This window comes from Camelus dromedarius, chromosome 5 (assembly GCF_036321535.1).
Source record: "Camelus dromedarius isolate mCamDro1 chromosome 5, mCamDro1.pat, whole genome shotgun sequence".
Classification (NCBI taxonomy): domain Eukaryota; kingdom Metazoa; phylum Chordata; class Mammalia; order Artiodactyla; family Camelidae; genus Camelus; species Camelus dromedarius.
In genome coordinates, this window is record NC_087440.1 from 21890945 (window position 1) to 21905670 (window position 14726).

At 42.0% G+C, this 14726-nt stretch overlaps 1 protein-coding gene and 1 pseudogene across 1 annotated transcript in view; one reads left to right on the plus strand and one right to left on the minus strand.

Annotated features, from left to right (window-relative positions):
* Positions 1-593: 593 nt before the first annotated feature.
* RTF1 (RTF1 homolog, Paf1/RNA polymerase II complex component) overlaps positions 594-14726 on the minus strand; it is a 42746-nt gene continuing 28613 nt past the window's right edge. The window contains exons 7-18 of the mRNA XM_010989291.3: positions 10066-10201; positions 9238-9415; positions 8210-8292; positions 6813-6900; positions 6600-6707; positions 5938-6015; positions 5124-5245; positions 4877-4934; positions 4360-4437; positions 3790-3885; positions 2942-3053; positions 594-2716 (exon numbers count right to left, since the gene is read on the minus strand). Of these exons, the coding sequence (XP_010987593.2) occupies positions 2610-2716; positions 2942-3053; positions 3790-3885; positions 4360-4437; positions 4877-4934; positions 5124-5245; positions 5938-6015; positions 6600-6707; positions 6813-6900; positions 8210-8292; positions 9238-9415; positions 10066-10201 (1244 nt within the window). The 3' untranslated portion in view covers positions 594-2609. The remainder of the gene's footprint in view (positions 2717-2941; positions 3054-3789; positions 3886-4359; positions 4438-4876; positions 4935-5123; positions 5246-5937; positions 6016-6599; positions 6708-6812; positions 6901-8209; positions 8293-9237; positions 9416-10065; positions 10202-14726) is intronic.
* LOC116153650 (U6 spliceosomal RNA) lies at positions 7181-7277 on the plus strand (annotated as a pseudogene).

Below are 14726 nucleotides of genomic sequence, written 5' to 3' on the forward strand. Positions count from 1 at the left end.
TAAATCTGATTCCCATGTTAAAACAGGGCATAAAGTTTATTTACAAATATCTGTACAGTTTGAGTGACAGGTCAGGACTTCACAGAAAAAAAAAAAAGCATTCTCTTTGAAAGGAAGTTGCAGGCAGTAGACTTTCCCTGCACCTGTCAGAAGCAAGACAGACAAACAGACCTATATATCATGAGCAGAGCACATGGACATTGGCCTTTCTGCCTCTTGGAAGGAAGTGAAAAATGTATAAAACAGCCTTAGGTGCCACACCCTTCAACACTGAAACCACATGGCGGGGTGGGGGCCACTGCTGCTGTGATTTCCCAGCACAAGAAATACTGTAAACCACCAAGAAGCCCAGCTGGTGGGACAAAGCCAATGTCTTATGCCTTGTCAAGATCTTGGTTCAGAGGCCCTGCTTCCAGCTGTGACTGGAGACAAGTCCTCAATCTTGATTCCAATCACCAAGTAGGCTACTCAGGTGATAAGTTAGCTTTTGGTCTTCTTCGGTTGGCTTTTCTCCCTGCTGTGTTTTGGCGACTCAGAACGAAAGTTTCAGCAGCTGCATGTGGGGAGGTAGTGGCAAAGTGGCTACAGTGTGATGCAGTTTTAATAAAAATTTTATTACACAGCCATAATGTAATTGACACGTCTCCAAATCCAAATGATACTAAATACAGATCTACATGGTGGATCAGAATGACTCCAGCAAATTATATGGATTCTATAATTTCATGTCTTTTAAAACCAGAAAGAAAAAAAAGTCCAAGTTTGTCATTATAGGAGAGGTCCCAGCAGCCTCCAGGACTCTGCTGGAGTCCAGGCAAAATTTAACAGTCTGTGATTCTACATTTACACAACAGTTTATAAAGAGTTTCGGTCAATGGACTATTCAAGTATATATGATTTTAAAGAGTCCATCACCACTCCTTTGCCCAACCAAACTGTGTCACAGCCCCACACAGCTGTGTTACAGTCATAGTTATCAATTTTACAGTCACAATTCTTTTTAAAAACCATCCATTGCTGCTTCTTAAATTAAAAAAAAAAGTATAAACTACGTTAAAGCAACACTGAGGCGCTATGAAACCCGGAAGAGTTACCAAGTTCATTTTTATGTTTAAATACAACTCAACTCCATGATTCCCCATCTCCCCACTTTCTTACAGAAAGCAGAGTGAAGTAATACAAAGCTGGACATCTAGATTCCTCTCCCTCTTGTGGGAATCAGCACTCTCAGCTGTTCCTTTAGCTTAGTTCTTGTTTTATATAGTCAGCTGTACTTTGTTCTGAAAAGATTTGTTAAATGCCACTTTTATTTACACTTGGAGCTTTACACCTGAGAATGATTATCAAGCAGTCAGCTTATCTCTTTTCAAACATTTCATAAAGACATACATACTTCTTTGCTGGCTTCACCCTAGCTGCACAACAATATATATGCTTACCATATATATATGGATACACACACACAAAACTGCACATGCTTGTAACATTTGCAACCTAAACCTTTTTGTGTTCGTTCTCTCCACATTCATGTTGAATACTTTCTCTTAAAAAACAAAACAAAGTATCATTCTTGCTGAAACAGCAGAACAAAATCACTAGGAAGAGACAAGTACATGGGGTGGGGAAGAAACACGACTCTACGTTCAGCCAAGAAGCTGTGGGCTGTACACATGGGATAAGCAAGACACCTGTGCTGCCCTCCCTCGTACCTGGCTGGAGTCTTCCCTTCCACCTGCCAGGACACAGCCTACAGGGGCAGGGGCTGAACTGGGGAGACTTCTCTGAGGTGGACAGGTGGTAGGTAAGAGGAGGTCAGGGAGGGGAAGTTACACAGCTACAGCAGTCAGGCCTGTTTAGTAAGAAGAATCACATTTAATGAGTTTCTTTCTTGCAGTTTCAGATGCTCAAGTACAGCTGAAAAAAATCTGAAACAGCTACAGACCCATGACAGACTGATACAAAGAGTACTGCATTTTTAAAAAATGATAAAAAATCCACACACTTATAGACACATACACACATACACACTCTCTCTCAAATAGCCCCCCCCCTCCCCACAAATGTACACTTTTTGGAAACTAAATTGGTTTTGAAAACCCTTCTTCCACAGAGATGGGAAGAAGAGAAAGATGAGAGAGGAAGGAGGACTGCAGGTGCCCCATCCCCACTCCCTCTACAGGGTCAGGTGCCAAATGTTCAATGGTTGGGTCCAAGGCAGCCTGCAGAGGAGACCGCCCAGTGCTGCTGCTCTCGCCACAGGGGCTCCAGCAAGGATCCCAGCTCCACGGTAATACTGAGTGCGTGCAGAGTGGCCAATGAACTATGTTGGTTTAAAAAAAAGAAAAAAAGGCAAACACAAATCTAAAGACATGGATAAAGCCCAAGAGAGCCCAGGTTCACACTGGGTGGGGCCTGGGGGGTTGGTGGGAGATGTTGCAGACAAGGGAAGTCTATACAGCAAATGGTTTATATTACAGACGGCTGGCAGTTTAGAGTCTCTTCCCAGTTCTACTGCTGCTCCAGCCCAGTGAGGGCAAATCAAAGGAAAAGAGGAGAGGTGGGACACTGCGATGGGGCATGCAGGGTCAGAAGCAGCAGGCTGGGTGCGCTCAAATAAGCCCCCGTCGTTTTTTGTAGTCTTCCAAGTTCAGAGATCTCCTTGGAGCCCCATCCTTGGCTGGCGGAGCCTTGGAGGTGATGGCCAAAGCCTTTGACTCTATGGAGAGAAGAGGAAATCGGCAACTGAGGGCCTTTAGGCTTGTGCTTCACTCCTTCAGGCAGCCTTCCTGACTGCCCCGGTTCCCTCAAAACAGACCTGCAGCCTGTCTTACTCTGGCCTCCATAAATACTGGTGAGCAGACAACCCCATTTCTTCCCTAAAAGCAGGCCTCCTTGCTGGCCAAGGGCTAAAGAGCCATCACCACTCCCCACCCTCACCTACCTGAGCTGGGAACTTGTAAATCAATCTTCACATCAAAATCATGGACTTTGAACAAGTCTTCTGAGAGGTCACTGGCTGACTTAGAATTTAAGTCTTTATCCTTCCCCTGACCCTGCAATGTGAGGAGAAAAACTAATTAAAAAAGCACAAATGCAAGTGGACTTCAAGAAGTAGCAGCCACTACTAGTAAGAGGGCCTGCTCGAGTTCATGAGGTCTTCCTCCGAAGGCCCTTTCCAGAGCCCGTCTCTCAGAGGGAGGACAGGAGAGGCCACAAAGAGGTTTCTTTTCTGAGCCTAAAAGAGCAGCGGGAAGGCTCATGTCTGTGGTATGATGGTAGAAAGGGTGGGCTTAAGTCGATAAGCCACCAGACCCAAGATTTCAGGAATTCCTGGGATAGTCTGGGCTCCTCAGGAAAAGATCTAACTTAGGCAGAAAATGGCTTCTAAATGGGCAGTTTCTCTTGATCTAACATTTTAGTTTTCAAAGAGCTTCACTTTTATGTGTCTCATCCTACATGTCATCTACTCCTCCTAACTGTCCTATCAGTTAGACACAGAATCACCCCACCTCACACACGAGGAAATGTGGATCAGAGGGCTAGAGGTCAGCTACCTAAAGCCACAGTCAGGCCTTCATTAAGTAGTGGTGGTGGGTTTAGAATTTAGGTCATCTGACCAAAGTTCAGTAGCTGTTTATTACATTTGTAAATATGAGGATGGAGAAAAGATTGCAAGTGCGATGCCATGTTCCTCCAGGTGGGGACAATCAAGCCTGAGCCAGGAAGTGCCTGCTCTGGTGTCCGGGTGACGGCCGAGCCCCGCAGGCCACAGGGCAGTATTACACTTGCCTTGCTCATTTCCTTTGGAGCATCTGGTAACACTCCAGAACCGTATTTTGCGTTCAGCTGGGCCAATATGGCAGCTTGAACAGCTGGGTCTCTGGACTGAGAGAGAAAATAAGTTATTTTAGAGATTGTTCAACACTCACACAGTCCTACTGCCAGATTCTGTCCCACCTACCACCACTAACATCACAAGCACCACAGTGGGCCATCACAGTTCAGTGGGGTTTTCCTCCAGGCTGCAAAAAGAGGCAATTAAAAGCTTTGAAGCCCAGCCCAGCCAGGCCCTAGCTCAGCTCCCCGGCCCACACATTCCTCACGTCTGCTGCACTGGTAACCCCGCCCTGGCACAGGGGGTTAGTTAGTTCATAGGTTTCCACAAATCCATGCCAGGTTTTCACTACCTGTGTGTCTTACAGCAAGATAAAAAAGGAAGTACCCAGACCCAAGAGTATGAGGCGAGCAAATCCCACTAAGACAACATTATTTTTAACTTCTTCATTAATCTCCTAATGGAATTCATTTTATGTCCCAGAATCTAGGTCCTGACTAAAAACGTCCTCTTTAGGCACTCACATTCGAAACAATGGTAGGTTTACACTGTCGCCTGGTAAAGGGATCCATCTGTTGGTTTTTCATGTTGTGACTCTCAGCCTGAAACAGAACATGCATTCCACAACTGTATCTCCTCCACCCCGCCTCTCATGCATCATAAGCTGACACAAAAATAACAGTCTTTGCAAGGTCCTGAAAAAAGTCAAAGGCTGTCCATCATCTTTTCCCTTCAAGAACACCAGAGCAGATTATGGGGCAACAACCAAAATAACAAAACCAGACACTGATAAAAGTGAATACACACGGAGCAGAATCTAAAGATGGGGAGAGGTAAGCGAGGACAGAAGACTGCTGCTTTTCATTACAAATTAATAAATTACATGGGTGTATGTGTGTATACAGAGAACCCATGTGTGTGTTAAGTGGACACTTTACTTCAATAATTAAAAAAAAAGTTGAGCAAGATACAGAAAAGACTACATATTATTTTATTAATCAAAATTATTTTTAGTGATCCAGATAAAGTGGTCTTACTCACCACAAGGGCCTTCTCAGACTCCACAATGTTCCACTCCCGGTTCCGCTGGTTGATGTAACTGTGGGGTGTGTAAGAGGGCTGAGTCAGTGGGCTGTGAAAGGAGGAAGGGAACCACGGAGCACTGACCCCGGAGGTACGTGGAGCCAGTGTAGCACAGCGTGTACAAGGCCACAGGCTTGCCTGATAATTGTGGCAAGGTCTGCAGGCCAAGGGTAGGACCCCAACCAAAACAGGCCCCGTAACACACCTGATAGCAGATATGTTCTTGGTCCGCTGGCGGTCCAGGGCCTCTGCCCGCTCCTCCAGCTCGTTCAGCTGGTCTTGGATTTGTTTGGCCTTGTCCTGATCCCCCAGGTCCTCAGCCATGGCCTGCACACAGAGAGATGTGTGAGATTTTAGCTATGACTGGCTCTCTGTCAAGTGTCCCCTTACTTCCAGCACAGGCAAGGTACCTCACACGAAGAACAAATGACAGGAGGTGTGAAGGAATATAGAAAACAAACTTTACAAATGCAAGGTATAATTTTTAATATAAGTTTTAATATTGAAAAGAAACTTTATAAATGCAAGGTATAATTTTTAATAATTTAAAGTAGAGTGAGACTTTCCCATATAGCTATGCAGCTCTGGGCCCCAGTAGCAGTGATGTGTCACATTAACCTTAGAACCCAGGCTCCATATGGCTAACGCACCCAACAAGGCTCACCCAACCCTGATGTGAAGAATGGAAAAACCACCCACCACAGCTGGACTTGGCAACAGCATTTGTCTGCTGAGACCCAGTGCTGATACTACCCTGGGTTCTATCTTATTACACATGAAACTATAAAGTGACTAGAAAGTAAGGAGAATGGAACAAGCAAGATCAGTTTCAATTTACAGAAAGGAAAACAGCCAAGGGATGCTGCCCAGGTGCCAAGAAAGACTAGCACTGTGTTGCTTACATCTGAGCCTAGGGTTTTCTCCCATTCCTGTCACCACTAACTTGGCAGAGGATGAACAAGTTTGATTTCCACACTTCCTTATAGGATAGGACAAGAGATTCGAGCACAAGTCCTTACCTTTTCCTTTAGCAGCTGCGTTTTCTTCATAGCATAGTTGGGTGGAGCTTTCCTGAATCTTTCTTTTTCTTTTACAATCTGTACCAGGGAGGAGATACCAGCAGTGAGGTATTTCCTAAACCACTCTGTATATACAGGATAGGGGAGCCCATTTTGGAGGTAAGCATCTAGTTAAAAGGGAGCTGCTCTTCCTATAGCAGTGCCATTGTCAAGAGGGGGAGGGGGAGGGCAACTGCAAGTTCATTCCAAGGGACATTGTGCTGCTTCTGGGGTGCCAGAGAGTCTTCTGAGATAGTCTGAAGGAACACACACCAATAAACAGCAGCAGCCCACGGACCTTGTGCTGCAAGGCGAGCCACTGTCCAAGAGAACAGAAATCAAAGAATTTTACCAAAATGTTTTGGAGAAAGGAAATTCTTGAAGGACCAAGCCTAGCAGAATACATATCCTTGAACCCTGAATATACTTCTTTAGTCTATGACTTCAAGTGAGAATGTATGCAGAAAATCGTTAAATAATGAGGTAACAATATTAGTATTCCCTCATCCTCATGCAACAGCAGCATAGCTAAAATGTCAAGATATAGGAAGGAAAAGAGGCATGATCTTCTCTAACACTGATTCTTGATGAACCTCCAGGCGCTGGGGTACCAGGTTTCTTACCTCTTCAATGTCCTGGTCATTGAATTTATAATTAAGAGCTTCTTTAATAGATAACTCCTTCTTATTGATTTCATCTAGAGTGGGCAACTGCATGCCAGCAGAGAACATCTGGACCAAAACATGATAAAAGGTTATTTATAATAAAGAATTTTGGAAAAAGGCTCTCAGTGTTTTCATGAACAAGTGCTAGCTAGGTGCCGTCTCTCCACTCACCGCTTCTTTCCACTTCATGAATTCGCTTTCAGTGAATTCTTGGTTTGAGACAAACTCTAGACGGAACACTCGTTGGTCATTGCCATGCCTACATGAAGAAAGGCAGCATTTTCAGGAATGGATATGCTGACCACAGTGCGAGCAAAGAAACCCTACCAGACTGTACGCTACCTATCTCTGTGGTTCTCCATCCTGGCTACGCTTTAGAATCATCTAGGAAGATTTATAAAAATTCCAATGCTAAAGCACCACTCTAGGTCAACTGAATGAGAATCTCTGGGAGTAGCAACCAGGCAATGAAATTACACACAAACAAAAGAACCTCCCAGGGTGTTCTAACGGGCAGCCAGGATTAAGAATCAAAGCAAGTGCTCGCTTCAGCAGCACATATACTAAAATTGGAACGATACAGATTGGCCCCTGCGCCAGGATGACACGCAAATTCGTGAAGCGTTCCATATTAAAAAAAAAAAAAAAAAAAAAAAAAGAATCAAAGCAAGCACTGGAAACAAGTGGACTTGGCCAGGGCTTCAAAAGTCCACTTACAATAAAGTCCATCACAAGAACACAAAGATGTCTGTCCGACATCAAGAATACAAAATATTATGTAGATATCTGAAATGACAAGGAAGCTCTATTCCCTAGACAGAAAGAACACCACCTTTCTATTGACCTCTGTGCTGGCAGAGTGAGTCAGCGCCATCCTCTCAGAGACAATCACTCTCTGCATGTCATGGCCACTGCCTATCCCAACTGGCTCTTTTTAAACAGACCAGGAGGAATGGTGGAAAAGGAGAAGGGAACAGAAAGAGTATGGAGTCCAAATAAGGTCATGGTAGAGCCATGTCTATCACCCACTATTTGCAGTGACCTGGCAAGCTACTTCTATTCCTTCCTATATGGGGTCTTTAGAATTTTCAGGCTCCAAGAGGGCAGGGATCTGTGTGTGTTTTGTTTTGTTCTCGCCTCTATCCTGATGCCTGGAACGGTGACAAGAAGCCGACATTCAATCAATATCATGTTACTGAAGTGGACACTAAGTCCAAAAACCCGGCCTGTCAAAGTTCGGGTTAGTTAGTGATGGAGCCAGGACCAGAAGGAAGCCTCCTGATAGTGCTCACTGAGGAATACTTGTAGGGCTCTGGGAGGAGGGGGGCTCGCAACCTGACCTTTTCCTTCTATGTGTCCCACTAGTCCATATCCCTGACTTCCCCTGTGAGAGATATAGCCTACTTTCCCTACAGGCAAAGGCAGAATACAAGTTTTCCTCTGAGTCCCCTGTAAGGACAACACAGAGTTCACAGTAACAAGAAACATCACATTGGGAGGGAATAACAGCCCCAACAGACAGAGCCTGTTTGGATGGGGAGCAGAAGCTGCCAAGGAACCTCTCCTACCGTAGCTGTAGCCCTTTGTTTGTTCTGGTGCCACCAAGCTGGTAAACTTTGGCGGTTTCCACAACACCTGTGATCTCAGCAACCTACGTGGGGACAGAGACACCAGTCACAACAGACGCTTTCAGAGCTCTCCACCCCACCCTCCAGCTCCATCTGCCCGAGTGACCCTGCGCTGAGAGGAGCCCGCAGCTGCCAGGTGTTCTGGGTGCCTTTCTCAGATTTAGAACTCAGATGGCCAAACCCCCTGTACCCGGAGTTAGCGAGCACCAGGCGAGGAGGCAGTCAGCCTGGTGGGGCCTGTTGGAAGCTTCCCATCCAACTTAATTCTACCTTACTAGGGGTGCATATGGATTTCAGAGGTCAGTTTTATTAATCAAATGTGAAACCATGAGGTCCATTTCTGTTGCCAAGCTTTCTGGGACACGGCATGGCCACTGCCTCACAGAAGGAGGTAACACATATTAAAACCATACAACCCAGAACAAAACAAACAAAAAGAAAAACAAAACAAAACAAAACCCCAAACAGCTATGTTCCAGTCATCCAGATCAGAGAAGTAGGGCTAGAACTCACAAAAAACCTCTTTTTAGGTTGGAGGTTTATTTTGTTTTGTTTGGTTTTTAAACTTCAATATAATTCTCTGTTCCAGAAGTCACTTAGTATGTAATACGGAAATTTTTCATGTATTTATTTTTCAAATGAACAAAGCTCCCAGATTATGTAACTCCAGACAATTACTTCACAAATGTCTCCCTTCTCACTTTTACATGTACAGAAGGAGGCTAGAGAAAATTATTCTAAATCCAAACCCATCAGTCCCTTGGGCTTCAAGTACTCTTCCTGGCAGCAGGTCACGCTTGATCCCTGCTTACCTCAGACTGTCACGATTCTATGGGCATCTCAACTGGAGTCTATTTTCCCATCAAATGGTAGCAAAAAAGTGACAGATGTGTTCAGTAGTTCTTACTCCTAGTCGAGAATCATCAAATTTAAAACACAGACAGCCGTCCAAGGAAAGAAACACCAACCCTGTAAACAGGTTTGCTGTTGTGGTTTCCAATGCCGATCCGTACAAAACATCCTGTGACAGTTTTAGCGAAGAAGGGCATGTGACACCAACGTTCCAGCTTATGCCGTGATAATCGAACCCGATTCAATTCCTCAGGTAAGGAGACTGGTTGTGATTTTGGAGGGATCTCTTCCTTCCTGCGAGGAACAAAAGACACTGGGAAAAACGTTCATCATAAAAACAGATCAAGGTAGATAAACGATACCAACTTCTTAAACTTTTTTCCCCCCAACCCTAAAAAAAACTACAGGTTTTTTGTTTGTTTGTTTTTAGGGGAGAGGTAATTAGGTTTATTTATTTTTAATGGAGTTACTGGGGATTGGACCCAGGACCTTGTGCATGCTAAGCAGATGCTCTACCACTGAGCTATACCCTCCCCCTAAATTCTTAAAACTTAACCAAAGTACATGTGATTTAACACTGTAGGAGAAATAAATAAAGCAAGAGGAAAGAGTGGGAATAGAATCCTGTTCCTAACCAGTGGAGTGAACTGCCTCGAATGAGGCTGCCATCCTGGATAACGTATCAGAGTAAGAAAACTAATGGAGGCTCCTGGCCAACCTGAGGGTGATATGAAGTCAGTTCCCACCTGCCATGCCCTGATGAAATGTTCAGGGGTCCAGGCTAAGAGCCAAAGGCAGAAGCATATGTTTGGGCTGGTGTGCTGGGGAACTCAGCTCAGCAATTCAGAGTACTGAACCCAACCAAAGTCCGTCACCCAAACGGAAATTTTGGAAACTACACTAACACCTATCCTGACTACTAGACCAAAATGAACACAGCTCACTCTTCTTCTTCATCCGACGATGATGTTCGGGATGAGCGGTCTGACTTTTCACTGGACTTGTCATCTTCCTCTTCCTCCTCATCATCAGAGTACACCTCACTGGTTTTTAATGGCTGTTTTTTGGCGAGGAGCTCGGCTAAAAGAAAAAAAAAAAAAAGGAAATGTTTACCTAGGTTCTCTTAGTAAGAAACTGAAACATCTTTCATCCCTGAAAAAGAACTGGAACATGTAAATGGACTCAATAGACAGCTCCATTCTCTCTGGACTGGGTTGTGATTACTTGGGTGATACACACAAGTGAATTAAACCAGAAAGTTAAAATCATTCAAGCACCAAATGTCAAGCCCCCATAGACAAAAAAAGGTTGGAAAATTGTCATGAAGTGGGCAAAAAGGGTCAAAAACTCTACTGACAGTTGTCTTTTACTGCACTCAAGACACCTGAAGCTGGGCAGAAAAAATGGAAAAAAGCTTAAGATGTCTCCAGTCTTGGAGGAAAACTTTATTTTGAACTTACAGTACTATTTGTATTAACAGAAGACTGAAGACAACCCAAATGTCTGCACAGGGGAGTGGCTGAATCACCATTAGCACAACCACCCAATGGACTACCCTGTAGCTGTAAAAAAGGAATGAGCCATTATACTATGTCCTCAATCAGAAGATGTTTTAAATGGACAGACAGTAAATATTTTAGGTTTGTGCTTCATATGGTCATTGTATCAACTACTGGACTTTGCTATTGCAGACAGAAAGCAGCCACAGACAATTATGCAACAACAGGCACTGCTGTATTCCAATAAAATTTTATTTACAAAAATAGGTAGTCTACCAGCTTGACATCAAAACTAAGAGGTGATCTCTAAGATATATGGTTAAGTGAAAAAAGCGAGGAAGAGAAAAAGTATGTATAATGTGCTACATTAATCTAAGACGGGAGGTGAATATGTCCTTTTGTTTAAAAAATAAAAAGGAAGGATATAAAAGAATTTTTTAAGTGGTTGCCTACTATGAGAGGGAGGCAAGGGGTGAAAGAGAAGGGTATAAATGCTAAATTTCTTGGAATATATCTTGTTTCATAGATTTGACTTTGGAATCTTGTATCTTACACAATCATAAAACAAAATAAAGTCATCTCCACAGATCATAAGCAAAATGAAACAAAGTATTCATTTGATGGCACAACCACACAAAAAGGAACTATAACAAATGACTTTAAAACATAGTCATCTGAAAGACAGACATACAGACCAATGAAATAGACAGCCCAGAAGTAAACCCTTGCACATATGGTCAGATGATTTCCGACAAGGGTGTCAAGACCAATCAATAGGGAAATGACAGTCATTTCAAAAACTTGTGCTGGGAGTGGGGGAGGGTATAGTTCAACTGGTAGGGCACATGCTTAGCATACATGAGGTCCTGGGTTCAATTCCCAGTACCTCCTCTAAAAGTAAATAAATAAGTAAACCTAATTAACTCCCCCAAACCCCCCCAAAACACCACCACCACCACCACCACCACCAAAAACCAAAACCAAAAAAAACCCAAACAAACAAATTTGTGCTGGGAAAACTGGATACCCACATCCCCCCCACCCCCTAAAAAAGTGTACTCACCTTACACCATATACAAAACTTAACTCAAAATAGATCAAAGATCTAAATATAAGAGCTAAAACCATCAAACTGTTGGAAGAAAACAGGAGGAAAGCTTCATGACACTAGAGTTGACAATGACTTCTTAAATATGACACCCAAAGCATAGGCAACAAAAGAAGAAAAATGAAGATAAATAGCATTTCAACAAAATTAACTTTTATACATCAAAAGACACTATCAAGAATGAAAAGCTAACCAACAGAATGGGAGAAAATATTTTCAAAATATATATCTGATAAAGGATTAATATTCAAAATATTTAAAGAAGTCCTACAACCCAACAACCACCTGAAGACCTTGATTAAAAAATGGGCAAAAGACTTGAATAGACATTTCATCAAGAAGATATCCAAATGGCCAATAAGCACCTGAAAAGATGCTCAGTATCACTAATTATTAGGAAAATGCAAATCAAAACTAGAAGATACCACTTCATACCCACTAAGATGGTTATAATCAATAACAAGTGGCGGTGAGGATGTGGAAAGAGTGGACCGCTTGTACATTCTTGTGGGAGTGCAGAATAGTGAGGCCTTTTGGAAAACAGTCTGGCAGTTTCTTAAAAGGTCAAACATAGAGTTACCATGGTGGGGAGGGTAAAAAAAAAAAAAACCCAAAACACACAGTTACCATATGCTTCAACAATTCCACCCCTTAGTTTATATGCAAGAGAAACGAAAACGTGTCTACCCAACAACTTATACACTAATGTTCAGAGCAGCATTATTTGTAATAGTCAAAAAGTGGAAGCAACCCAGTGTCCCTCAAGAGGTGAATGGATAAACAAAATGTGTATATCCATATAATGAAATTATTCAGACATAAAATGGAAGAACCAAAAAAAAAAAATGTGCCAAGTGAAAGAAGCCAGACACAAAAGACCATATACTGTGTGATTCCATTTATATGAAATGTCCAGAACAGGCAAGTCTACAGTGACAGAAGATTAGTGGTTGCCTAGGGCTGAGGGATAATAGGTCTGGGGCGGGGGGTGATAGCTAAGGGATATGAGGTTTCTTTGTGGGGGTAACAAAACATTCTAAAACTCACTGAGATTTATTATACAGCTGTGAGTATATTAAAAGCCTGTATGCTTTAAATGAGTCAACAGTATGGTACCTTAATTATACCTCAAGAAAATTGTTGTCAAAACAACAAAACAAAACAACCTTGGCATCTTGGTTTTGAAATGGTCATATCAGTATGAGGCTCAAAATAAATCTATCCTTAAAAAAAAAAAAATCCTAGCTCTGTATACTGAAAAGACCAACCAAGTAGCACTCCCTGTGTCTAAACTATAGTGTCTAAATACAATTTCTCGTGAGAAAGAAGAAAAGAAAAAGAAACACCAACCCCAAACCAAAAAAACCAAACAGGGCTCCTCAGAGAAACAGCTAATTCCAAATCTAGGAAGTAAGAAAGTATTAAAGACTTCTGGGGTTTCATGTCAAAAGGACTCAGGCTACAACTGGTTGAAGATAAGACAATTTAAGTCTCAATAAAAATAATTGCAATGGAGTAAAAACATAAAGTATGTTGAAATCCATGCGTTCACAACGATATTCAAAAGAAGCAAACAAAATGGGGAGAGTATACTTAGCACGCACGAGGTCCTGGGTTCAATCCCCACTACCTACTCCAAAATAAATAAAAAATAAATCTAATTACCTCCCCCCACCAAAAAATAAATAAATGAACTTAAAAAAAAATAAACAAACCTCACTAGTTACCTTTGGTGGTTGCTAAGGATCTTATTCTTTTGAAAACTAGTAAATAAAAGGAAGGGAAAAAAAAGTAAGCATTTATTCTGCCTTTCCTATACAAAATGTACCTAGTGGTAATTAAATAGCTCATGAGAAGTTTCTCTTTACAGGAACAGACCAGTTAATAAATGAAGAAAAAATGATAGATAAGAATATCACCATTTTGCAACTCATAATAGATTAAATGATCTAGGTAACAATTATCAATGGCTGCTGAAACAGAACTCATCACTATTTTCAATTCTTGACCCTTCTCTGTACCCAAGTTCCTTGCCATATGATTCAGTAGTTCCTCCCAGCCATTAATGTTGGTCTTGGTCACGTGACTTGCTTTGGCCAATGGAAGTGTACACAGACTAGACACCATGCCAATTCCAAGTCTAGGCTTTAAGAGGAATCTCATGTTTCTGCTTGCCTCTATTATACTTTTGCCATCACCATGAGAGAGAATAAATGCTTGCTTACATATATACTGGTCTGAGCAGGGAGACAGATGGAACAGACCTGGTCCCAATCTGCAGCCTAGAGACAATCTCAGCTGAACTGCAGATGCATGAGCAGGAACAAATTAATTTATAAACAAATGTTTATCTGAGTTTGGGAGCAGTTTGTTATTTGACATTGTTGTGGTGAAAGCTAAGTGATAGAGCTGGTAGTATCACAAAGTAATAGACAATTAGATATTACATGTCTCCTGATGGAAGTATGTATCACCACCTAAAATGTGGCCTTCCCTAAAATGGCAACAAAACAGAAACAGAACAAATTCTAATTTGTTCAATTCTGTAGCTAGAACTAAAAATTACAGGAAATTCAAGGGACTAGAGGAATGCATTCAGTAACACCAATGGGATACACTCAGCGTCAGTGAGAAACTATAGGACAAAACTGGTTTCTTCAACAAATAAGCTGCAGAGGGAAGAAAGAGAAGGACACGAAAACCTATAGATTAAGAGACTTCAGAGACATTTTAACTAATCACAATGTGTGGATTTTATTGAAGATCTTGAGTCAAATGATCAAAGTAGTAATACGTTAATTATAGAACAACTAGAGAAATTTAAACACTGACTAAATATTTGGTAATATTAAGGGACTTGTTTTTTTTTTTTTTTTTACTACTTTTAGGTGTAATAATGGTATTGTAGTTATGTTTAAAACAAGAGTCCTAATCTTTTAGACACAAATTGAAATATTTACGGTTGAAATATGATGATGCTAGGATTTACTTCCAAATA